This window comes from Micropterus salmoides, unplaced genomic scaffold (assembly GCF_014851395.1).
Source record: "Micropterus salmoides isolate LMB-PRFRI ecotype aquatic unplaced genomic scaffold, ASM1485139v1 Ms_hic_scaffold_1, whole genome shotgun sequence".
In the NCBI taxonomy this organism is placed as follows: Eukaryota; Metazoa; Chordata; class Actinopteri; order Centrarchiformes; family Centrarchidae; genus Micropterus; species Micropterus salmoides.
Genome location: NW_024040040.1, coordinates 9052711 through 9079677, shown reverse-complemented (window position 1 = coordinate 9079677; position 26967 = coordinate 9052711). Strand labels below are relative to the sequence as shown.

Genomic DNA, 26967 nt, shown 5'->3' with positions numbered 1-26967 from the left:
AATAGCCAAGTGGTTCTCAAACGTTTTCTTTCACAGCTTCCTTTAGAAGCCCCAAAAAACTTCATGCCCCTATTACAAAAGTGGAATTGTTATCAAATAAACAAAATCCTCGCTAGGATGTCCCCCCTCCAGTTTGAGAACCACTAATATAGCCCATCTGTAATTCCTATATGTGGCACTTTGCCCTGGCCTGATGGATTCTTAAAAACAATAATAAGCATTGAGTGAATTTGGCTTGGCAGTAGGTCCTGGAGCTGGAGGTCCCCATTCTTCAGATTCAAATGATTATTATATATAACATAAGCATTTCAACCAAATTTTGAATCCGTGAGACAAACGTAGGCACACAGAAGTCACTTTGACTAAATGTGTCTACATGAATATGCTTGATCAGGTGATTTTCTGCCTTCTCAGATTGCAATTTAAAAACTTTTCCCCCAATCTTTATTCATAACTATGGCCATACAGTGGGTAAACAACATCGACTGTCACATCTACTCACACAATTTCAATTTAAATACTTTTACATTTGTTTTGGCTAATTGATGATTGATGATGGTGATGATGATGACGATGATGTAATTCACATGAGACTACCAGTGATGTTATGATATTATTATGAATTCAGCTGTGACGCTCCAAATATAAAGCTATTCTAATTAGACCTTTACCTAAATATTTTCTCCCATTAAAAGGCAGGTAAATTTGACAATATGGCCGTAAAATATTTATTTTGAAGATCCTGACGGGAAGTCGTAGTGTTGACTTTGTCCAGCTTGTTGCAGATACCGATCAGCAGTTGGCGTTGTGCAGGACAGCCGAGCCCGAACGCTCCTCACGCGGGGATGTGCCGTCTCGCGCTGTCGTCTCGAAAAGGTCTTGTTGCACGCGTGCAATGCCACCATTTTGACATATTAAAGGAAGAATAAAAAAAAGGGGTTGTGATTGTTTTGTGTGATAGCTTGAAGTTTGAGAAGTGGACCTGCTCTCTCTGCCCTGTTGCAGGACATGTCCTCACCTGCTAGCGGGACTTTTTAACTAACAGGACAGGACAGGAGCACTGCGTACCTGAAGTGAAACTGCAGGATGAGACGAGGAGGAGAGGAGAACGACTCGGACATCACGTTACCGTTCGTGCCAACGGCGTGAGGTACAGGTTTCCACCATGGAGGAGAAGTTCAACAGACTCATCTTCATCCCCATCGCGGCGGTGCTCTTCTTGATGATCGGCTACCAGTATGTGTGCCCGACGGACAGCAACACCTGCTACTTCAGAAGTGACGAGAAGGGGCTTTTCCAGCGGTATTCATCGGGGTTTGAGTTAGTTTACACAGAGCCGGAGGCGGACGAGGACCTTCCTTCCAGAATCACATCCAGATTTAACTTCACGGAGCGGGACCTGGACCGGCACGTCGACTTCAACATCCGAGGAGACGACGTTATGGTGTTCCTGCATATTCAGAAGACCGGCGGGACGACGTTTGGGCGGCACCTGGTCAAAAACATCGAGCTGGAGCAGCCCTGCGACTGCATGCCCGGCCAGAGGAAATGCACCTGTCACCGGCCAGGTAAAGCCGAGTCGTGGCTCTTCTCCCGGTTCTCCACGGGCTGGAGTTGCGGGTTGCACGCGGACTGGACCGAGCTCACGAGCTGTGTGCCTGTCGTGATGAACAAGAAGGACAAGAAGAGTGTCCAAAAAAGCAAAAGGTGAGGCGTGACCTGCGGGACAGGTGCGGTCAAAACATTACTCATTAATAATCTAATAAATTAATAAAATGTAGGGTGTATTTAGTCGATCACTCACTCGTTCACTTACTCACTTATTACTAAATCACTTTCACTCACTCTACTCACTCAGTTATAAGTGAGTGAATGAATCATTCACCTATTCATTCATTCACTCACCCTTTCACTAACTTACTGCCCTATTGAATTAACACTTTAATCACACACTCACTCACTCACTCACATATTCACCGCACCCACTCCTTCACTTACTCGTTCTTTCATTCACCAGTTAATCCTTCAATCCCTCATTCACTCACTCACTCACTCACTCACTCATACCGCCACACCCTCATTCACTCACTCACTCATTCACAAACACAACTTTATTTACTTGTTCACTGGTTACTCACGGACTCATTTTTTAAAATATGAAGTTATTCATTCATTCATTCATCTACTGAGTGACTCACTTGTTAACAACCAAGTGCAAAACTAATCTGAGGCAAAATACGTGTGTTGAAGAAGTTATGAGCGCTCACTAAAATAAAATGTGAGTGTATCTGAAATGATTAATCGATCAATTAATTTGTCAATTCACAGACAATCAATGGAGGACAATTTTGATACTGTTTTTTATTGAGTAATTTATTGAGCAAAAATGTCAAAACATTTGCAGCCGGACATCATTATAAATGAAATACCTTTAGGTTTTAGACAAAACAAGTGATTTTAAGACGACAGGCGGTGACTGAAGGAGTCGATTATTAAAATAATTATTATAAAATGTGTTTTTTGAGCCTACAAGAGGAGTTTTGTCAGCAGACTGCAGTGAGCTGTGAAGCTTCCTTTGCTTACCTAGAGGCTCTAGGTCAAAGGTAACTGGATTGCACCAATTTCTCCCTGGCTTTCAGTTTCCTCCAGTGCTGCTCAAACCAAACCTGTGCATTCCTAGAGGCAAGTAACGCAGCTTATAGAGTTGTTAAAGCTGCAGCGTTAACATGCACACCACATGGCACGTTCAGTGAGGCCGCTTCCTCGTCCGAAGGTCTGCTTCAATTTCCTGTAATTACAGAACCGATAGAGCTAAGCTTAAGGGAGTAAATCACTTAAGAAGGGCAGGGTCCTGCGAGGTGTGCCGCCTACGTGTTGAAGCCAATTTACCTTGCAGTTGGTTCAGAGAGCAAATCTCCATATGTTACGGAGCGCGTTAAAGGGAGTCGACAGGGAAGACTGGGAGCGCCTTCAAGAATCCTTCCATCCATTAACTGTCCTCTGTGGCAGCCATCAGACTTAATTTAAGGCTTTTAAATAGTTTTGAAGAGGCGCCTCCGAGCCGTATCAGCACTATGAGTGAATCAACAACACTCCAGTCAACACTTGTCAACTCAATATAATAGTCAGTGAAAAATCAGCGCTCATTAACATTGGCACTTTGCTGTGTACAAGGCTGATAGCAGACACAAGTTCAGTTTTTAAAGATGCTGCCAAATCTGGGCTATGCAGCAATTTCCCCTTCTGCTAAGTGTCCATTTTTTATGAGTTATTTTGACAAGGGAAGTGTTGTTTGGAGGATCATATTTCCACTCACAGACCCAATGAGTGGTGCATTAACTCTTGCTGGTGTTGACTTACACAAAGATTTTTCTGCGGTTTATCACCAGACAATATCCGATATAATACGATACTGCACCGAGCGATCATGAAAAGTACTCACTGATAATGTGATACTCATTGATCCCTGTCTGGCCCTTCCACAGGGAGGTTAGAGGTCATCAGCAGATTTTAGAGTTTCAATGTCTTGCTCCAGGAAACATTTGTATCTGCTGAGTTTATTGGCACCCATTATGACGTTTCAATGTTACAACAGAGTATTGGGGCAACATTAAGGGAAAAAAGTAAGGATGAAGATTTTTTATTTATTTTGCATGTCGAGAATAAAGTTGAAGTATCAAATGTGTTTGATGTAGCCTACATGGCAACTGGCATGGCGGACAGTCAACTTTATTCTCGTCATTTCGACTTTATTCTAATCTTGGTAACTTTATTCTTGTCATTTTGACTTTATTTTCGACATTTCTACTATATTCTAATCATGGAAACTTTATCCTTGCCATTTTTACTTTATTCTAATCATGGAAACTTTATTCTTGTAATTTTTACTTTATTCTAATCATGGCATCTTTATTCAAATCATGGTATCTTTATTATAATCAGGGTAACTTTATTATAATCATTTCGACTTGATTATAATCATTTTGACTAAATGGTAACTTTATTTTAATCATGGTAACTTTATTATAATCATTTCGACTTTATTCTAATCACGGTAACTTTATTCTAATCATGGTATCTTTATTTTAGTCATTTCGACTTTATTCTAATCATTTCGACTTAATTCTAATGATGGTAACTTTATTATAATCACGTAAACTTTAATCAAATCATTTCGACTTTATTCAAATCAGTTCGACTTTATTGTAATCACGGTAATTTTATTCTAATCATTTTGACTTTTTTCTAATCACGGTAACTTTATTCAAATCATTTCGACTTTATTCAAATCATTTCGACTTTATTCAAATCATTTCGACTTCATTCAAATCATTTCATTCAGTAACTTTATTCTAATCATTTCGACTTTTTTCTAATCACGGTAACTTTATTCTAATCACGATAACTTTATTCTAATCACGGTAACTTTTTTCTAATCATTTTGACTTTATTCAAATCACGGTATTTTTATTCTAATCACTGTAACCTTAATCAAATCACTGTTACCTTATTCAAATCACGGTAACTTTATTCTAATCACTGTAACCTTATTCAAATCACTGTTACCTTATTCAAATCACGGTAACTTTATTCTAATCATTTCGACTTTATTCAAATCACGGTAACTTTTTTCTAATCACTGTAACCTTATTCAAATCACTGTTACCTTATTCAAATCACGGTAACTTTATTCTAATCATTTCGACTTTATTCAAATCACGGTAACTTTTTTCTAATCATTTCGACTTTATTCTAATCATTAATTTTTGTCCTTCATGATCCATAATCCTTTCAATTCCTTGATTATTTCGACTTTATGCTCATGTTGACGTTATTCTCATCATTTCGACTTTTAAATTTTTAAAATGAGAGTAATTTGTGTGCACAGTTGTCACATAAGACCAGATGCAGGGTGTGTATATATATATATATATATATATATATATATAGAAAAATGTATCAGATTTGAGCCAAATGCACCATGAGTCATAGCTCATTCTATACCCCTGACTTTGTTGGACGAGCAGTGAGTCATAACTCATTCAACAGCCATAAATCTGTCACATGAAGTTCTCATTTCCCCGGGATAATGCCTGGTTGATTTTCTGTCCACACACTTAAAAAAATATTGGGGAACCATGACGGCCTGGAAACAGACGGACAATTAAAGTGGAGCCCTCCTGTCACCTTAGATTAAAATTGCTGAATAAAGACTATACAGAGCTTATTCTGCACTTGATGATGTGTTGCCACAAGGTTTCATGTCGAGGTTTTATCAGTCCTGAAAGGCCCTTGTTCTGTCACTTTGGGCGATGTAGACCCTCCATGATGGACTGTGACACACACGACGGTGACAGCATAGGGATCTGAGTTTGTGCATGTGTGGATCAGTGCGTGTGTTGTGCTAAGGCATCTTACTGCTCAACTTACTGCAATATTTAATGCTACTCTGTTCTATTCTGTAAGAGCACTCTGCTTTGGTAGATTTGTTTGTATTTCAGCCTGGATCTCTCTGTTTTTAAGAGAAGTTAAGAGAGGTTAATGAGCATTATAGTTGTTTTTCCAAAATACATATAAATATAGTTCAGACATAATGTATTTTATAAAGCTCTCAAACATTGTTTCCTAGTCTGACTCCAAAAAAAGGCAATCCAACTCAGTAATAGCATGCTGAAATCAGAGGACGGCTCTTGTCTTATACAAGTCACATATAGCAAAGGGAACTCAGACAGTCAGAGATCAAGCATCATTGGAATAGATGACGCCCACACTTACCTAAAGACTACATCCTGCAGGGTGTGATGTAGTTTGCAGAGTCTTATTTCAGCCCTTAGACCCTACACTGGTTTATTTAACTATTGAGTGCAAGATAAAACATATAGCATTCCAACCTGTTCTCACTCTCAAGTTGTCACATATGGACACATATACAGGTAGGAATAGGATATTTAACAGAAAAGTCAGAGTAATGGAGTGGTTGGGGTGGACGATGGGCCAGAAACCGGACTTTCAGCCAGGAGACTGGTGAGACTGGTTTGCCATGTGAAACAAAAGGTCAATATTGAATGGTTTTTTTTTTTTAAGTTAAGTAGATTATGTAAGTTGCGTAAGTGACGTTACTTAACCTACGTAAGTTAAAGGAAATAAATAAGGTAGTTATTATAACCCAAACCATGATCTTTTCTTTAACCTAACCAAGTACTTTTGGTGCCTAAACCTAACCAAATAGTGAGTTTTTACAACATTAACATTTACTTTTATTTTGTAAGTCTAACCGGATGATATATATTTATTGTTGCTAAACGTCGAAAAGTGACACTGGGGTACCCAGAATGTTAAAAAGCAATGCCAAGGGGTCTATAAATGCCAAAGGTCCATATGTGACGAGCTGGTAGTGAGAATGTGTCGGGCATTAAAACCATCCCAAAGAGTACATGTACTCAAATACAGAACTTATGTAAAAAATTGTTATTTTAGTTCTACTTCACTACATTTGTGAGGGAAACATCTGCACTACACATCTAATTTATCTGACAGCAGGAGAGGGGTACTTTTCAGATTGAGACAGTGGTTTCCCATTCAATGCATCAAGATAAACAGCTAGTGGCACTAATTTTCCAGTCGGGTGCCATTAAACCGCTGCAGGAGAAGAAGGCGCAACAAGATGACTAAGCGCTGGTCGAAACCTCAAATGACCCGAAACAATGTGGAAAACGTGAATATGACATTTCATGAAATATTTTGAAAAAGGTTACAGTCTCGTCATCGCTCCGTACAGATCTGATCTTTTTGTCTGCCGCCATTTTTTTCTCTCTTCAGTGGAAGCTTAAGTGAACGTTTAAAATCACATGCTGCATCTGTCACGATTTATTTACTAAGTCTGTTTCCACCGGACTTTGTTAAATTTTGTGAATTTTTATGGATACACCAACCTTTCCGCCTCAGCGTAAAAACATATTTGCTTATTAAATGGTTTCATTTAAATAACTGTTTCACTAAAAAGCCAAGATTAGCAAAAAAAAAAATGTGTAGCAGAGCTTTTTCCTTCTTTCCAACCCCAATAATCCCCTCATGACCCCCCAGAATTATCTTGTCGCCCTCTGGAGGGGGCCCGACCCCTGGGTTGGAAACCTCTGGATTTAACTACATAACTTTATATAAAGTAGCTCCACCTTGATAATATAAAATGATATTCCACAGTGGTAAAGTGAGAATGTATTTACCACTACTAAACCCCTCATCTTACTGTAGCTGGCTGCCTCTGCTGCTGCCTCATTTCCTTACTTTCCGTCCCCTGATGAAATATATTTGGGTCTCGAGGGTGTGTGTGCGTGAAATGAGGTAAGGTGAGACTAAAAATTCTTCAGTGTACGCTGAATGTACTTCAAAGCCTTTTCACAACCTACATCTCAGTTGTGTCAAAACGTCTGTTCTCCTTCATAGTCAGCGTGTCAGTAAGAGATAGTGGCTTTTACCCAGATTCACCCTATTACTTCTTGAAAAGATTAATATTTTGCACATATGGTGTAAGTGTATGTGGCCCGATTTGAATACAGAAGCATCTGTTTGCTTTCCAGCACTTGATAGTCACCTTGGAATCACCTCTCTTATATATTCTTAATGATATTTTTAGTTTACTGTATTTTTCCCGTGATTGTGAGTCGGTGACACATGAAAAGTTTCTTCAAGGTTGATACATTCATAATAATCAAAAACAGGAACATGAGAGAATGATTACTAATTATCTCAAACGCATTGGCATGGCAACCAGTCCTCGTTTGGTTAGAGCTCAGCTAGCGATGCTTGATGTGAATTAGTGGCACGGCTTAAACACATCTTTGTCAAATCAGAGCAATTTTTTCAATTTAGCTCTTGTTTAGAGGACACTCCAGCAAACTGATGATGAATGTGATCACAACACAGCACATTTATGATGAGAACCATACTGAGATTAGTAAATCACCTCCTTTAGGTTTTTCTTTTCTTCCTTTCTTCCCTGACTTAACATAAGCCGCATATGCTGTATTAACCTGCATCTATCCGTCTGCCCTCCTTATGTCTGGCAATTTCCCTCCTAATATGCAAACTTCAGTGAGTAATACGAGGCCAGTTCAAGTAGTTTTTGATAGGCACACCACTTGCAGAGGCTCCTGCAGGGCTTTGCTCGCAGCATGATGCTACAGCATTCACATGGCAGCGGGTTACAAAATTGCTGTACGGTCCAGACGTCAAACCTGTTTCAATTGCCAGGCTGCCCTGTTCATCTTCAGCAGCTCGGCCTCACACTGAGCAGTCAGAGAGTGTAACCTTATTACTGACCTCATTATTTCAGATTAGAGCAAAGAATGCAGGCTGGCCAAAACACAGTGCAGCCCAAGTCTAATTAGCCCAGTTCATTATGGACACAGTTAAGGTGGTTTTAGCTATTCATGTGGCAACAGCACCCCTATTATGATGATGATAATGACACTAAAGGCATTCAAATATGCAAAAATATGCAGAAAACTGACAAGGTGTAGTTTCTTTGAATCAAAATGCAGTTTTCAATATGTGTGATTTTCTGTTTCCTCTTGCTAAACCATGTTTCACTGAAATACTTAATAGACTATCTAGGGAAAAAACATCCAGTTGCATGTTTTTGACATTAATCTCCCCTTGCAGTTACAGTGAGTCTGTCTAAATCCGCAGCCAAATAAAGCAATATGCAGAGATTTCAGTGCGGGATGTACAGTGTATTATTGAGAAAATATGTTCAGTTTGAAGCAGGGAGTGTTTCTGAAACGCTTTAGGCGTAATAATGCCCTTTTACTGTCAGCGTTGCCTTTGACTGTAATGTCAGTCTCTAAGCTTACACATCACGATATTTCAAGCTGCTGACAACCACACATTGTTGTAAAAACTCAATGTGAAAAGAACGCGGATTGTCAAAAAAAAAAAAATGACCTTCAGTAGCCAGAAATCATACAAAGTGCTCCCAGCGGATCTGTGATGCCTTAAAGTGAGACTGTAACTTTTGAGGAAAGACATAACACACTGTTCCTCTTCCTAATAAAAAGTTGAATTCATAACCAGTAAAATTAACCCACGCTCAATTAAAAACACTGATGCATCAGCTTTACTTGGTTTGATATGACCAGTACGGTGGATAAATGTTAGCTAATGTTTGCAAAGTTTAGGTCTATCGCTATCATATCACCTCGCTAACCTTATGGCTGTGCTGGCCACATATGCTACAGTTACAGTACTGTTAGCTAAATGCTAAACAGTAGCAAAAAAGTTACACAGTCTCCCTTCAAGGAAAGTAAAACAACTAAACTTGGTGTTGGATTCTGTACATATTCCCGTTCACTGCTGTTTAGGAGACAGTTCACTGAACCTCTTATTCGTCACTTCTTGTGGGTGGAAAAGTATATGTACAGTACCTGACACTAGAGTTTTATTTTTGGCAAAGGGTGAATATACAGGTCTTTCGGGAGATCCTATGCTGCAGTGTGATGTTGTGATGCATGCTGATAAAGCATATAAATTTCTTCAGGTAGCGTTTAGTTTCTGTTTCCTATCCTTACACGACACTGGCTCGACTCTGTGGAGGAGGCCAAGACAGTGACATCAAATGTTTGCGAATGAGGTGTGGACGTTAAGTGTGCTCATTCCGAGGTATGTGTTACAGTATGTCTCTTCACACTCATGACACATATCCTCACCAGCTTGGCGATGACGCCTTGCTGAATTAAAGATATCACCTTTTTTGTATGACTTGGCATATAGAAATTTATGCCACATGTCTGATTTGCCGAGCTAATGGGAAATGTGACCTTGATCACATGCCTTACAGCAGAGTGATGATAATATTAGCAATTAGGCCCAACAGAGCGCTGAATGACCTCTGAACTCCCCTCGGAGGGAGGTAAGCGAGAGGGGAATTTGTGGTTCATGAAATATTGATGTTGATACCAAAGTGACTCAAAACCACGGTTTATACTGACCCTCTAAAATGTAGTTTATTTTTATACCCTCATTCACTTTCTTGCCGAGAGTTAGATGAGAAGATCGATAACACTCCCACGACTGTATGCTAAATACGAAGCAAGAGCCAGGAGTCGGTTAGCTTACAATAAAGACTGGAAGCAGGGGTTAACAGCGAGCCTGAGACTATCCAAAATATGACCAAACATTGTGTACACTAACTAAATGTAAAAACAGCAGGCTCTGGTTTTATAGAGAGTTATATGCTGGAACCTTGTCTTGGCAGTGACTTTATGGCGTCTAAGCTAATCATCTGCTAGCTCTAGCTAGCTAGTCGACAGATATGAGAGTAGTATCTTCCAAAGTCTATTTCCCAGAATACTGTACTATTCCTGAGTCTTTTTTCAGTTGGAGCCTAACTATCATAGTATCATGACATTATTTTGCTTTTGAACTGACATCACTTTTATCATTATACATTTGCTTTCTACAGTTATTAATTGCTTTCTAACTCTAGAAAGCAATTAAAAACATCCTGTCACAGCAATTCACACACTGCACTACACTTCTTCTGCCCTAGCTGGGATGGCAACTGAATAATTATCATGAATTTCACTCATAATACCCCATTTATTGCTACACTTTTAACATTGGACACACTTTCTTGTCTGCATCTTGGTGGTGTTCCGCTGTTTTCATGTCACACTTGAAGGTACAGATACTTGATGTGTATAAGTCGTTGAAACGTCAAAATTAAAAATCTGCATTTAAAGATGGGGTCTGTGATTCTGGAGAAAGACTGTTGATATTTAAACTTGTGACGGATCACCGTCACTAGAGTTGAGTATGCGCAGTGACTGCCGTACGAGCCTGGCGTTGCGGTCGAGTTGCATGTTTGGTACCCTGTAGACCAGGGTTCAAATCCCGGTGGGGTGAATGCTCTTGCTTTTCCATCACTAAACTCAAAAGCCAAACAAATACACATCTCCCAATATTTAAATAGGCGTCCACTAATCTAAACCACGGTCCCATTTGGAGAGCCAGGTCTGTGTACAAACACCGGACCTTGAGGCAGTATTTGCTGAATTGGACAAAAGTGTACTGGATTAAAATCTCATACACCACCTTTAAACTTAAACCATAAATAAATGACAGCAGATGCATGTCTATGCAGTCTATTGCATGAGTGTGAATATGATAATGAACTGATAATGATTTTTAATACCTTGTTCTGCCAGCCCTGGTGCATTTAGCTTACTGCTTGAACTTGCACTGCAGTTGCAGTTGGTGAGTTGTCTGAATATCTTGCTAGCAATTAGCAAGGGGTTCCTATGTGAACACATTTTGTTTTTTGGCAGCATGCAACCAACTCTTTGTGTCAGAAAAATATGTCTAAAAACACCTAGTATCACTATTACAAGTTTTAGCCAGCAGCTAATTGGGCATTGTGTAAAGGCATATGGCAGACCATTTCTGTCACCCACCACCACATGATTTTTTTCACATAAACATTTGACTTGATCATTATTTTTCTATACCATGATCCTATATTCCACTATACAGTCATTTCTTTATATCAGTTTTTCAAAAAATCTATTTGAAACTTGGTATGTCTAGTTTACAATCAACCCCGGCCTATTTCCCTATATTTTGTCATTTTGACGATTGATTACCTGCAAAATATCCTCACTTCCATAGTTATGCGAAGTCATAATAACTTAGCATCTCATACGTATTGGAAACCCTCTCTTAAATGATGACATAGTGTGTCATAGTTATGAAAAACATTATCATAGAAAGTGTCTCATAAATTGTAGGAAACCTTCGCAGTAATTATTAGATATTGTCACATAAATTGAGAAAGTTTGAGAAGGTTAAGACAAGAGTAAGACAGTATCTCTTAGATATCTGATAATTATGAGAAATAGATGCATTTTATAGTCTTTATTTATTTTACCAAGTGGGGGAAATAGACTACAACAGGGACAGGTTTCTTTGTGTTGAAAGAACATGTTTTTAATCCCCATTTAGAGATGTGCTGCTGGCAGACTGGAGCTAAAGTGAAGTGAGAATATTTTGAAAGCATTCTAAAATAAAATAAATAAAAAGATTGTATAGTGGAATATAGGATCAAGTTAAAGAATGTATTCATACACAAAATGTGTTGTTTCTGCTAAATCAAACCCCTGAGTGCACTCACTTGATGACAGTATTCTTGTGAGATATATGAGATATTCAGAGGATCTTGGTAATCTCCACACTCCTTAGGGGGATTAGGGGCAGTCAGAGACAGGTTTTATTATACTGGGGAGGAGGAAGGGTGTGTTGGGGGGGGGGGGGGGGGGTTAATCCAGAACTCCAGATTAATTCAGAAACCTGTCAACTGGATTGAAGTTTTATTTTTCACAAAACACTGTGTCGATTTGGTTAAAACAGAAAAAAACATCACAGAGAGGAAGCCTCTGCTAGACACATCATTATGTGCCATCCATCAAACCGCCTCATGGTTTCTATTTTGTGCCGTCAGACTTTTGTAGGATGGCTGACGGATAAGTCATCATGGAATGAAACAGTAAGACTGTATGGGAACTGCATCAGATTCAACAAAGTCTCTCTATTGTTTTCTAGGCCTTTATTAGTGTGTGATCCAGCATACTGTACCTACTTACAGAGTAATAGTTATAGGGAGGATACAAGTTGTGAGTTTACAGAGACTCAATGTCAACATGCTGCAAGAAAAAATACAGCACCGTGTTGAAAACAGCCTTTGCATATTGCTAAAAAGTGGATTGCCTTTCAGAAATTCCTCTGTAGTTTGTGTGGGTAGATGTGACCTTTGCAGAGTACAGTCTTACATTTATCCTTTCCATATCTACATGGACCTAGAGGACTGGCTGACACCTCACAAAGCTGCAAAGATTAAGATGTCAAGCAAAGGTTAAGGCTAAGACGCTAAAGCTACTAAAGCTGCACACGCCAGGCTGTTGTGTGCGCGGCTGTCCTCGACACCCTACTTGTCGTGGGTGTGTTTGAAAACCAAATGTAAAATGTAGCTACCTGAAATGCAGCCATTTTAAATCATTACAGATGGATGATTCAGTCCTAAGAGGAGGATTTTCAACTGAAAGATGATTTTGTATTGAACCCTGAAATGCATAATTTAATTTGTGTAAGTGTAAGTCGGATGCAGCTCCTCACAGTTTACACCCTTGCTTGCGTGGACACCTCGTCTTTCTGCAAGCATCCTCGGTTCCCTCGTCTCGATACCAGCATCCCTGGGGCTTTTGCTTTATCGCCCAAAATAGCATCTCATCTGCAGCCAATGAAGATCACAGGGCAGCACCAGTTTCCTTGCTCTTCATTTATTGCCTCACACTTCTTTATCACTTCAGTATGACTTATGAAGTTACTTGCCAATATTCCCTACCACTGGGTTATGTCGTGGCGGGGCAAACATGCCACTGGCAGATCATTTAAGGCTGAAAGAGAGTGTTGCAGTTATTGTCTGCGTGTGTATGCTTGCTTGCTGGATAGTGATCCCGCTGTGCGCAGATGGGCACAGGGATCATTTTGCCTGTAATTGGCAGGCAAAGATAAAATTAGTACAAGTGAAAGAATCAGATGAGTGAAAATGGATCCTGCTTGACCCTCTTGGTCTGGAGACTCCCCCTGGTCTCCGTGCAGCTGAGCATCTTCCCTCTGTCATCTTGATAACATCCCCCTCTAACATGCAGACCTGCTGCTGCTGAATCTGTACCCTCCTGTAATTGCCAGTCTCATTTAACTTTTTGGGAATATGTTGTGTTTTATAGCTCTTCCCAGTTGTTACCCATGCTCATCAGTAGTCGCCCATTCATCCACAGTCAAGTTGGCTAAGCTGAGAAACGAACCGGGCTAATATCATATCTGCTTTGCCAAATGCAGTGTTATCCATCCATGTCCAAGGGCTGAATGTTCTCCCTACTGAGAGTGTTTTTCAGAAGTAATTTGGTTTCATTTTTGGGGTTTATTCTGGTGGTAAAATTCAGGTATTTTTCATCGTGACCTATTAACAAAGACCTTTACAAAGTATATTTCTGTTACATAAATAGTCATAAATCTAAATTAACGTTTTTTAAAAAAAAGTAAGTGAAGTTAATTAAGATTAAGTCACAAACTCTAAACACTGCATAGGTGTGGTTTGATCAGAACAACTGACCAACTGCTGTCAGATTTTCAGTCCAAAATGTTGCTAAATCCCGTTTAGTGCTCAGAATGTGCCATCACCATTACCTTTTTCCAGCTGAGTCCTGTCCACAACAAACCCCGCCCCCCCGCAGAATTCACAATATTTGGCAGGAAATGTTGCCATCATGTAGGAGTCCGGCATCTATAAATGCTCAAATTTACATAAAGACAAATCTTCTTTTACAAAGTGTTAAAGTAACTGTAAACACAATATTATTTTCATATAAAGTTGATATGGCTAACAAATTTACAACAGGGTTAGCATTAATCATTTTAAAAATTATATTTAAGATATTTTCACAGCGTCCTTCATGCTGCTCTTGTTCCTGTCAGTGACTCACTCCCCAAAAGCAAAGCAAAGCTGTCATTATCACAGCCGAGGGGCATTTAAAAGTGTTTTTAGTTTTTAGAATTTCAAATTGAATTATTAAAACGACAGCATGTAACTAAAGACGGAGATGACGGGTGTTCTTTTCTTGTCAAACAGTAATTCCCTCTTGGAGTCTGAATTTAAGGGATCCCTTATGGGCACAGAAACACCTTTAAAATAGATTTGCACCCGCTGTGCGAGTTATCAACACCCTGACTTCTCTGGGAAATCGATGTGCAGTCCTGTTTTCAAATTTGCCCCCCACCCCCACCCACACCCACACACCCACACACACACACACACCAGGCTGATAGAAATGGCGTCAAAAGTGATACTTTATTGACGGTGCCCATTGGAACAGTGTAAGGTTGAGCTGGAGCAGTGAAGCCATTCTTCAGAAATGCCTCAACTAAAAGCAACATGATGTATTTTCAATTTAAAATAAAGATGAAATAAACAAGATTTTTGTCGATCGAGACACTTTTTGTATGGGCTGCTTCTTCAGCGGCATAAATAGTTTCCATCAAGGCTTTTATTATGAGACTGACTGTGTCCTTGATGCTAGTGAGTGAATTAACAAGGCAGATATCGATCTCTAGCTGGGAGTTTCCTCTGTAGCTTTTTGATGGTGATTTAGAGAGTGAGAGAGAGACAATCAGGAAGACAGATGGAGAGAGGGTGATCGATAGTGTTTGCAGGTTTGCTGTGAGGAGAGAGGTGACAGGCAGCGAGAAGGGCACGAACGAGGCGTCGAATTGATTGGTGGCAAAATGCGACAAGCTGATTTAACTTTACCTTTAGGAACAACCACGCAAGATCACACACAGACACACGGTTGTGTTGTGATTGGGCGATTACGTGACAGAGTAGACTCGTCTTGTATATTCACTCGAATCCCTCTGAGAACATTAGATTTTGGCTCAATCAATCAGGGATCCGAGAAAATGTTTCCACTTTGTCCTTTTCAGGCCTGAAAGACTTGAAAGCCATTTAGCACATTAGCAAAGAGCTTAGGCACTGGCATGGAATAAACCGGGGTTGAATGACAGGTGATGTTTGAAAGAGATGGATTGTAAAGAAGAGTTGTTTTAGCTCAGGAAAGCAGACGATTATAAAGGCGAAAATGGTCTCAGCCCATTTAAAGCTGCTTTAATTTTTATTTTAACAGTTGATCAAATGATTATGTGTGATATGAATCCACAGAGAATTATCACCTGACGCTGCAGTGCCACACAGCTATGTAGAGTTTTAGCATCTTTCAGCATCTTTAGCTAACTGTTTTTACAAACGCTTTAAAACAACAAAGTTAGCGTCTAGCTAGTGAACACTGTAGAGCATTTAGCAGCTAAAGAGCCTGACACAGGAGTTAGCGGAGACCAAAACAGAGCTAAAATATTACATTCATCAGGTTCATAGCTTGTTGTTTGAGTGAAATGCTTCAGTTGAAAGCACTTTTAGACATTTTGGATCTGCAGAGCACCCCCTACTGGTGATGCCATGATCGTTTTTCAGCATAATAAATGCTATAAAATGCTCGATCAAAGTGACACCTTCTGTTTCCTCAGCCTATCTTCCAACGAGTAATTACTCCTGACCTTCATAATCTGACCCTGCCTCTGTCCCTGACACGAGTAAGAGGAGAGCTTTGACATTTGCTGCTCTTTGTCAATAGGTCACGATGAAAGCACAGCAAGGTGGGGTTGCATGGACTTTTATTGATCTGGCTGTCTCGTGGTTAGCTGAACAGATAGATGATAGGCACAAGAGGAGGAAAAAACTGAGCTCTTCTCCAGGATGTACAAGCAAAGGCCACTTTGTGAGGCGGTCGTGCGTGTCCATCCATCTAGTGTTGTCCGTTCAACCCGGCGAAGATGGCAGGGTAATTCACTTATCTTCCACTGTGGATGGCCATTATCTCTGGGTGGTGTGCCTGTCTGCGGGTGTGTTCTGCCATGATATCATCATGGCACTCACTTAAGTATATATCACAGCTGACTGATATCTGCCGTCTGTCAATAATAGCTAAATTGTGGACCTTTTAAGGCTGTTCGGCTGCGCACTCTTTGCTCAGTAACACAACCTCTCTCTTAATTTATCGCATTTCTCAGTTTAGCAGTTAACTTGAAACAAGTGCAGCTATAGATATGCTCTCATTGTAAAAGCTCCAGTTTCTACATGGCTGCTTGCTGCCTTTTACGCTTAATAGATTTACAATGAGGGGACTTAACTGACGGCGAGCAAAGCATTGTGTCATGTTTATGTCACAAAATAGCAATAATAATAATAATATAAAAAATATTTACATTTTCTTAAGCAGTTGGATATATATCATCCAAGTATAAAATAATCTCAACATTTAGTCTAACATTGACTCTTAAACTCTTCTTTTTCTGTTAACCAGCAGTTTCTCTTAAGACAATACTGCAGGCAGTGCTTTTGCTGCAAGTGAAGCTTTTCCTAAAAAAGTTAAAAAAGTATTCAGGAAAACAGGAAAATAAGTTTTTTTCTTCTATAGCAGAGTGAAAAAGTCCATTAACAAAGCAGGTAGGAACCAGAAGCCAAAACAGCTGGACCGCTATGGCTGGATGGCACAATAGATGATCTTGCAGCGAACACAGGGTGCATCTCAAGTCTCTTATTTGTCGTTTCCTCGCTCCTCGACCGTCCCAAAGCTCTTATTTGCGCTCCAAGGAGCGAGGATCGAGGAGTGATCTCTGAGGAGCTATGAGCGAGGATACACCAGTGCATCCTTCGCGGAAGTCTTTTATTGACCGTCACGCCCCCTTATTGGGTAATGATTGGACGCTGCAGCTGACAGACTGATCTAATACATCACAACAGATTACATTAAACTCAAGTGTATCATTGCAAATATTTGATTTGTTTTATGATTCACTGTCTAGTTAAAATCTGAGTTCATACATTTATTAGAATGATTTTTCTTTCTCTCATCAACTTTGTGGATTATGGAGACAATTAAAGTCAGAGAGTCGGAGAGAGTCTGTCAGCAAGAAACATGTTTATATAATTTATCCTCATTTCTGTTCAGTCACATGTGAAGCTGGTCATTCCTGTTTAGTCTGAATAGACGACAATAAAACATAGGAGTCGGTCACTAAACTGCACTAAAGTCTCTAATGAAGTAAGCAAAGGAAAATAAAGCCGCTCATCCAGCCGATCTCACCTATTGCATCTGATAAAAGCAGCTGGCAGCTCTGCGAGTAAAATCAGCTGATGAAAGTGTGAATGAAAGCTGCTGCGTTAGGTGTTCAGATTCTGCAGTTTCAGCCTGGACGACAGGCGTAATCGGGCAAAAGTGCTGCGTTTTAAAATGAAAACGTAGTAGAGTGGATGTGGTCTTGCTCTCCGTTTAATAATTAGCTGCCAGTTTTTCTCTTCATTGTAGCAAAAAAAAAGCTCTACAGTAACTGTAGAGTGCTTCTAGGTTTACTGATGAAAATACAGTAACTCAGATTAAGTATTTCACCACCAAATATGCCAGCGTGTCGGCTTTTCTCTGTACAAATAGCCCATACTCGCTCTCAACTTATAATCACACAGTCACACACACGCTCAGGTGCTGAATGTGTATATATTGTACACAAAGAGATCTACAAACCACGAGGGATCTGATGTTGGGCGCTCATCACAGCGTTCTGTGCTGTTCTCAGCCAAATTCAGCCTACAGAGACTTACTCATAAGGAGAGAACATCAAATGGAAAACTCTAGTGATTTACACTAGCAAGCTAACAGGTAGTCCAAGAAAGAAGCACCAAGGAGTTACAAGACTGTATGTATTGAAAACTGACCATTCTTGTAATAGAATTTTGAAGAGCAGCATTGCGGTACCATGTCCTTGAATCTGAATCTTTTATTTAGCTGTTGAATTGAAAGCTCCCAGAAGGTAAACTGCAGCCCTGTGGAATGAAAGAAACGAAATGTTGGGCTTTTTATTTGGGCTGTGTATTTGGTTTCTGTCTCTGACACTGTAAGGTCACAGTGATCTTTGCACACAAGATGAACACTTTCAGTTTCCCTTTTATCTATGCGGTCTTCCTTTTAAAAAAAAACTTTTCGAAAATGGCTGAAATTCTCCCGGGCGCCGACTCCTTCAGTCACCTCACGGTAATGCCGGTCATCGCTCAACTAAATAGATAACAGCAGAAAGCTGTGTTTGTTCAAAGGTTTTTTCGTGCAGCTGAGTTATAGCAATTTCTGAAGCGCCGATCAGATCAGAGGGATCCAGAAAATCCAAAAAGGTGATGGAGGCGAATAAAACTCGTTTCCACACGTAGGCAGGAGGAGATTAGTGTGACAAAAGCTAAAATTGTTTTACATCTGCAGGATATTAAATGCTATACATGCTTGGTTTGCACTGCTCATTATTCTCTTACACCCTCAGACAGACTTGATGTTCTTCATTTAAACCCTAATCACATTTTCAGTGCTCTCTGTATACTTCAAGCGCTGTGTTGTTTTTTCAACTGCAGCAGGATATGAGAGATTTGATGTATAGCTTTATCCTCCACTGTGTTGAAAGTGTTGCTCATGGTGTTTTGTCAACCCGTGTATCTTTCACTGCATGCACAGATACAATCTAAACTTAATGCTGTTGATGATGTTGTAAAAGAATGCTGGGGCTATTTGACTGAACACATATTGTCTACGCAAAGGTTAAAAAGTAATAAACAGTGATGAACAAGAGCTTGCGATAATTATGTTGGTACGAGAACCAAACCAAAGTGAATGTATTGTATTGTATATGTATATATTGTATTTCTCGTCGAGAAAGCCAGCAGCTTAGCTTAACATAAAAAAACACAAAGCAAAATGTAAAAACATCAGCATGCCTGGCCCAGAAACAGCCCAGCAGATGTTTATTACACTTTTTAAACAAATGTGTTAATTTGTGAGCTTTAAAGGTGCTGGTAGGTGGGGCTAGCTAAGCTAGCTGTTTCCCCTTGTTTCCTGTCTGTAGGCTAATCTAGTGAAGCGTCTCTTGGCTTGACATGAGAGCTGTATTTGACTCTCAGAAAGAAAAGGAATAAGTGCATATCCCAGAATGTGTGACAAAAAGTTAATCTAGACATAATCCGAGCATATCCTTGAGCTAACGTGCATGCTAGACAGCTCGTCTTATGTATCTCTTTATCTGTCTCTGCAGAAATTTCTACTACATCACCATGCTACGTGACCCTGTGTCACGCTACCTCAGTGAGTGGAAGCACGTGCAGCGTGGGGCAACTTGGAAAACCGCCCTCCACATGTGTGACGGCCGCCCGCCCACTCAGGATGAGCTCCCTGCCTGCTACAGTGGTGATGACTGGACAGGCGTGCCCCTGGCAGACTTCATGAGCTGCCCTTCTAACCTAGCCAACAACCGGCAGGTTCGCATGCTGGCTGACCTCAGCCTGGTGGGCTGCTACAACATGTCCACCATTAGTGAGCTGGAGCGAGGCCGCGTACTGCTCGCCAGCGCCAAGGCCAACCTGCGCAACATGGCTTTCTATGGCCTGACGGAGTTCCAGCGCAAGACGCAGTACCTGTTCGAGCGGACGTTCGGCCTGCGCTTCATCCGGGCTTTCACGCAGATCAACAGCACACGCGCCGCCAGCGTGGGAATCAGTGAGAAGGTGCGGTGGCGCATTGAGGGGCTGAACGCCCTTGATGTGGAGCTGTACGAGTACGCCAAGGAGCTGTTCCTGCGGCGCTACCAGTACAACCGCCAGAAGCAGCACCAGGAGGAGCGTATGAGGAGGTGGCAGGAGAGGCAGCAGAGGCAGCGGCTGCACAGGACCTATCTGGCTGAGCTGTGGAGACTCGGAGGAGGAGGAGGAGGAGGAGGAGGTGGTGGTGGGGGGGAGGAAGAGGTGAAGGTGTTAGGGGAGGTAAGCACTACAGAGGACTACAGCAGCCAGGTGGTGCGGTGGTGAGGAGAGCACAGGAACTAACAACACCAATGAACTGACTGATCGCCGTTTGATTCATTGTGCTTTACTCTCCTCCAACTGTCTCCCTCTGCTGTGACTCTGCCAAAACCTCCTGCCCTCATAGCCTCATATAGCGCTTTGTTGGACTGCCGAATGGTGTCTTAATATTTATGATGGATGTATTTGTCATGGCAACATAAACATTTTGTATTGTTTTTTTTCTTATGGCTATTTTTGGCACTGCAGTTGTGAATTTTATTTATTTATTAATTAGCAAATGCTTTGAATGTTCTCAAAGCAGTGAAAATGTTTCTCAAATTTCGCTAATAATTAGTAGAACTGAAAAAAATAATGTGCTACAGGAGGAAGGCTGATTTTAGTCTCTTTTAAAAATTGTGAATGACTTGACTCTGTGTCATGTTTGTGATCTAGCGCCGTGTTGATAAGTGAAATCTTGTAGTTTGTGGTGTTTGGCTTCATAAGAATATCAAAGCACAATGTTTGTTAAAGTCTGCAGTGTGTTTTAAGCTGCAATATACAGAAACAATCAAGGCAATTTCTCACAGGAAATGTGGTCAATAAAAAATATGCAGCATCCAGTGGTGTAAATTTGTCCCTGATGGACTCTCTCTCTCTGGTACGCATGTGTACATGAATGTGTTCTACCTTGCTCCTTTTTCACAGCATGTTCTCACCATAAAAATCTGAAATCTTCACGCAGTGTGCCAACTTCTTCCACATCCACGCACGTACAGACACACTGACGCACACTGATGAGGCTTTTTTTTCCGAAGGAGAGAGAGGAGAGCTGTGGGCCTGAAAGACAGCCTGTCAGAGCCAGTTTCAGCGCTCTTACATCACAGACAGAGAACATTGGTATTTCCACCATTAGCTCATTGATCACAGGCCCTTCACTTCCAAATTGATCATTTAAAGTTCAATTGACTGTGACGCTGGCGCAGCAGAAAATAGAAGAAACCCAGCGGCTTGCTGAATGCTTTTTCCTCCATAATCTGACAAACATACAGTACTCAGCGCGTCTGCCGTTCCATTTGCACTCCAGTAGAAAAACAATCTATTTCAACACATTTCCACAGACAACAGGCCTTTGAGATGTTAGGTGCAGGAATGATTGCTTTATATTAATATCCTGCGGCTGTAATAAGCACTTCCCGACCACTCCATGCAGACATTTTATTCATGAGAAGGAAAATGAGGATGAGATCAGTCAGGAGGCAGAAAAGGAAATGGCTATGTCCCCAGACCAAAATAGCCTTTCCATCCCCAGTTACAGTCTCTATTCGACTTGCCCAGCATGAATCAGAGAAAGATTAAAATTAAATAAGCCTATGATAATTAACTGTGAGTACTCTTATATTATGAGAGTCTTTGTTATTTGACAAAGATTACTAATTGTTTTGAATTGTGATCTCAACCATAAACCATGCAGGGTACTGCAGCAGAATGACATATGGTATCCAGGATGAAGCCAGTGATAGACAAATAATGTAACAGCTTCCTTTATCTATTGAGGATGTGTCTCTGTTGACGGGGAGAATTTGTTCCAGAGGTTAGATGAAGATACACGGATGTTTGGTGCTTCTGTTCTCAAAGATTACCTCTAAAACAGTTTGTGTGTTATGTGGTAATAACGACCTCTTGGAAGAACTCCAAACCTTTGGTTCTTTTGTTGTCAGCTCTTTCTATACAGCAATGTAGGGAGCAGTATACGGGCTTTCAAAATGAGGAATGTGCTGCCTGCCTTGTTACCTTGTGGGGAAAGTGAATGCATCTGCACAGAGAACTGAGTAGTCAGATACTGTACAATCTTTCACGGATCAGTAGCTCCAGGAGGTGTTGTTGGGCTGTAAAATTATTTTATCACACTGTTGGGGAGACAAATGCAGCAGACTATTCATCATATACCAATGCTATAAGTTACATATAAGTTAAACAATATGACACTTTTTATGATTTTTGAACCACACAAAATAATGTGAAGGGACTAAAAAGGGCTAGCTAGCTACAATTCTTTGCCAAGTCTCCGCCTATAAAAGCAAAAATAATTTGCTCGTGAATAATAAATAGTGTAGTTTAGTAGAAGAAAAAAAACACCGATACTCACACGTGTAACATATTTAAAAATTGGTTTGTTTTTATTATTTTCTGCATCAGTTAAAACACACAGGGAAAACTAGCTGGATATCTGGCAAGGAAAGAGTCTACAGCCAAGCTAGCAGCTCTGTGAGGCAGCTGTCCTTAAGCTGTGTCTTACTTCATATACTTCAGTTAACATGCAGTACACTGTGTACACTATGTACTTAATGTTTAGTGCATACATTTTGGCAGGGTAGTGTCAAATCGAACACGGATGTGGCACACTTAACGCAAACGACAATTGGAACATATGACCGCCTCTTCTTCCTCTTCTTCTTCTTCTTCCTCTTCTTCTTTTTAATAACAAATTGTAACTGGGCAGATCATTATCAGCATAATACACCATCCAGGTACTCATAGTACTTGTCATTGTGAATTCTCTTAGGCACTTAATGTAGCAAGTGTAAGTATGAAAGGCTGTGAATTGAGACACAGCTTTAGACACAGCTGGGCTCTGAGCTAAATGCTTGTGTCAGCATGCAAACACGCTCATATAGCTTATATAATATTAGTTTAGCGTGTTAGCATGCCAACATTTGCAAATTATTACTACAAACTAAGCACAGTCGAGGCTGATGAGATGCCGTGCCTTACGAGTATTGGTGAAACTGCTACTGACAGATACATGTTTCATGTACAGTAGGCTATGTGGTAAAACTTTTCATGAAAATCACAGAACATATTTTCTGCATCAATCAAAAACCTTCTGGAAATCTGACCCACAGCTCAGAAATGCAAACTAACTTCTGTGTTTCAGGAGTACAGACTGAACCCTTCAACTGCTATTTTCATGGCTGCAAACAAAAGAATCTATTGCATTTTTAATCAGGTAAATACTCATGTGATTCCAGCCTATATGTGGAAAAGGTATAACTTCGTCTCTGGTAGGCACCCTATAATGAAGAAACCATGGCTGTCATGTAGCTTTCCTGACACGAGTCTGAGTGATTAAGCATTTAATATTCCTACAGTGTGAGGCAAAGACATAGTATACATATGTTGTTGTTAATAAACCCTGTGTTTGTTGTCTTTCTTCTTTTTTCAGTGTGCTCCCGAATTTCTTTGTGTTCTCCTAAATGTTTTCATCAGGAGCCCTGAGAGATAAAAAAAAAAAAAAGGTGTTGGGCAGTTGTCAGTCAGGCAGCAGGCATGTCCCTGCCTGCCTTGCTGATAACGGCCAGATGGAGCAGCGACCTCACCTTCGTCACCCAGCATTTCCAGTAAAAAGTGCTAAGGAAGGCTGTCCTGAACTTGTCACCTGAAAGAGTGTACAGAGCCAAGTTAAAAAACGTGTTGAATCCAGCCAGAGGCCTGGAGATAATATATGCTGCATGCACGATGTGCTCAACCATGCATGGTGTCGGTTGGTACTTTCGAGTTTCTATCCGCAACACACGCAATATGTGATATGGCAGGAAACACACCACAAACACTACGAGGATTAGCACGGTCACACGCCGCGCTCGCATCCGACATGGACTGGCTGTGTAGGGCCCTTTCGCCAACTCCTTCACTATTCCAATGTAACACATGAATACCACCGCTAGAGGGAGTAGAAATCCGAGTGCAGTGAGCAGCCAGCCATACACCCGAATGTTGTCAACGGGCACGGTGCTTGCAAAGTCCAGGCAGGAGGTATTATTGTCATGCGGCCCCAAGGATATCATTGTCAACATGGGTGTAATTTCAGCCGCGGCAACAACCCAGACGACTGAGCACGCAATTATTCCCCAAAACTTCTGCTGCACTTGTGCAGCCCTCAAAGGCTTGATCACCACCACATAGCGGAAAACTGCGAGACACGTCAGGAAGAGGATGCTCCCGTACAGGTTAAAATGAAACCCAAAGCGCACCAAGCGGCACATGAAGTCGCCGAGTGTCCACACATCCATGTTGCTGTAGTAGTAGACCAGGAAGGGCATGCTGAGAACGTAGAGGAGGTCGGTCAGTGCCAAGTTCACCATAATGATGCTGCTGCTTTTCAAGGGTCGCAGCTTTGTCAGGTATATGACGATGGAGGTTACGTTGCCCACCAGGCCCACGATGAAGATGATGGTGTAGGAAACAGGCAGGTAATAGCTTTTTATCAGTTGGTCCACGTCAGTGCAGTTGGCCATGGCTGAGCCCTGTTGGGTAACACACGTAAAATAAAACAATAAACAGAGTGGCTAAAGGGCAAGGCTGTAACAAGCATTGAGGACACCGAGATCATGCCCTCGTTTCTGGGATTTTACAATCTGCAGCTGCAGCAAATTCCATTGATGTTTGTTGACTCAAGATATTTACATTTGTAGAGTCAGCTGAGTGTGAGAAGAATTGGAAACAGTATTTAAATAATCATTTGGGGAGATAAACATTTTAATAGAACATATATACTTATACTTGAATACATAATATAATTTATAATTAAAGTGTGAAAAAATAAATCTGGTCGGTAGTCAATATTTTCATGGGGTGGGGTTTGCCTTCCTAGGGTGTGTTGACGACCAAAAAACATGGCGGCTGATCTTACATGTGCTCTTTAGTACAGTACAAAAAGCTTTTTAAACCAGTGGTTCTCAAAGTGGGGTCCGGGGACCCCCAGGTGCTTGAGGGAGGTCCCCAGAAATAAGTAGCACAGTGATCTAATGTATGACTATTTTGGTCATGGGTCATACACTTTCTGTCTCTTATCAAATGGTCCGTGGTCTAAGTTTGAGAACCACTGATTTAAACTTTAAACCTGCAGTAAACAATTTTTTGGCCACTTGGAGGCAGCGTACAAACACAATGCTAGTAGCAGCGACCGATTTTCATATCGGTCGACCGCTGATGCCGATATTCAGAAAGCATGGCGGCAGATGACTGATATATAATGCTGATCTCAAAACAAAGTTAAGTCATGTATAATTCCATTATTCCATGCAGAGTACAATATAATATACATGATTATCTTAGCCAGTAGTGCGTTGTTGCAGATGGAATTTTTATTAATTAATAAAAATAAATGGGGAAAAAAATACATTGGGTTCGGCTGTAAATTTCAGAACGTGACGTGGTGTGGTGTTTAAGGGTACAGTTTGTCAGAAGTGACAAAATTCAACTGCATTATTCTCTACAGTATATATTTAATCTAGCCAGTAAGGGTTTTAGGTTAGATCTGCTGTCATTTAGGATTATATACACTATGTTGCTATACACATAAGTTTTGGGTCACCTGCCTTTACATGCACACAAAGGTTAATGACATCCCATTCAGTTTAATATGGAGTTGGCCCACCCTTTGCAGCTATAACAGCTTCAACTCTTCTGGGAAGGCTTTCCACAAGGTTTGAGTGTGTTCATGGGAACATGGGAAGAAGCGCATTTGTGAGGTCAGGTGTAGATGTTGGACAAGAAGGTCTGGCTCGCAGTCTCCGCTCTTATTCCTCCCAAAGGTGTGAAGAAAGGTGTCAGGTTGGGGTCAGGACTCTGTGCAGGCCAGTCGAGTTCTCCACGCCAAACTTGCTCATCCATGTCTTTATGGACTCTGCACTGGGCACTGGTGCGTCATGTGCACGAGTGCCCAAAGCAAAGTCCAGATGTCCATCAAAGTTGGGAGCATGAAATTGTCCGAAATGTCTTGGCATCCTAAAGCAATAACAGTTCCTTTTACTGGAAGTAAGGGGCCAAGCCCAACCCCTGAAAAACAACCGCACCCCACCAAACTTTACACTTGGCACAATGCAGTCAGGAAAGTACCGTTCTCCTGGCAACCGGTAAACTTTTTACAGCATTTTCACAGGATTTAGCTGACTGCTTGACTGGTATGTAAAGCTGTGGCCCTGCATATTGATTAATGCAGCTTTAATATATTATATTAATATTTGTATATTTGAGCTAAATGAATTGTACATCCCTGGGAATTTGTCCAATTCCCAATTCAAATGAATACATATACAGTACAAGTTTTGGGTGAGGAAAAAATGGGATTTGAGCAAATCATCATTCCACTTTCCCTCAGCTGTCATATCAGTGTCATTGGCAATTACTGCTTGAGGAAGGATGGAGAGAGCAGGGAAAGAAACCCAGAGGCGAGCAGACTAGGAAAGCAACAAATAATCAAGCAAACTCAGTGGGAAAGAAGCAAACAAAATCTTCTTCTCTGCTCGTCAACAGTCTGGTTTCTGAAAGCCTCTCAGGATATGACAGCGCCTATGGCACCCTGGCTTGATGGCTGCTTCCTGTAATGCTGTCACTGCAATGCTCTCATTATGGATGTGAGGAGATGTGTGAGGTGTCATTTACACATTGCATGTACACTCAGATTTCATAAGACAGGAACTTGTCCTCATTAA

The 26967-nt window shown here is 40.8% G+C and overlaps 2 protein-coding genes across 3 annotated transcripts; one reads left to right on the top strand and one right to left on the bottom strand.

Moving 5' to 3' along the window:
• The first annotated feature begins 799 nt into the window (after positions 1-799).
• Positions 800-21103, top strand: LOC119901299 (heparan-sulfate 6-O-sulfotransferase 3-B-like). Of its 2 annotated transcripts, XM_038716924.1 has the most exons (3): positions 800-876; positions 1006-1707; positions 19729-21103. In XM_038716924.1, exons 2-3 carry the CDS (start codon positions 1166-1168, stop codon positions 20495-20497), a joined length of 1311 nt encoding a protein of 436 aa, XP_038572852.1. In that variant the 5' UTR covers positions 800-876; positions 1006-1165; the 3' UTR covers positions 20498-21103. The 2 variants fall into 2 exon arrangements, with proteins under 2 accessions (XP_038572852.1, XP_038572848.1); XM_038716920.1 differs by having other exon boundaries at positions 805-1707.
• Positions 21104-23749: 2646 nt separating this feature from the next.
• On the bottom strand, positions 23750-24773 carry LOC119901335 (2-oxoglutarate receptor 1-like). Its single transcript, XM_038716969.1, has one exon. The coding sequence runs from the start codon at positions 24766-24768 to the stop codon at positions 23788-23790; it is 981 nt and encodes a 326-aa protein (XP_038572897.1). The 5' UTR covers positions 24769-24773; the 3' UTR covers positions 23750-23787.
• Between the last annotated feature and the right edge of the window lie 2194 nt (positions 24774-26967).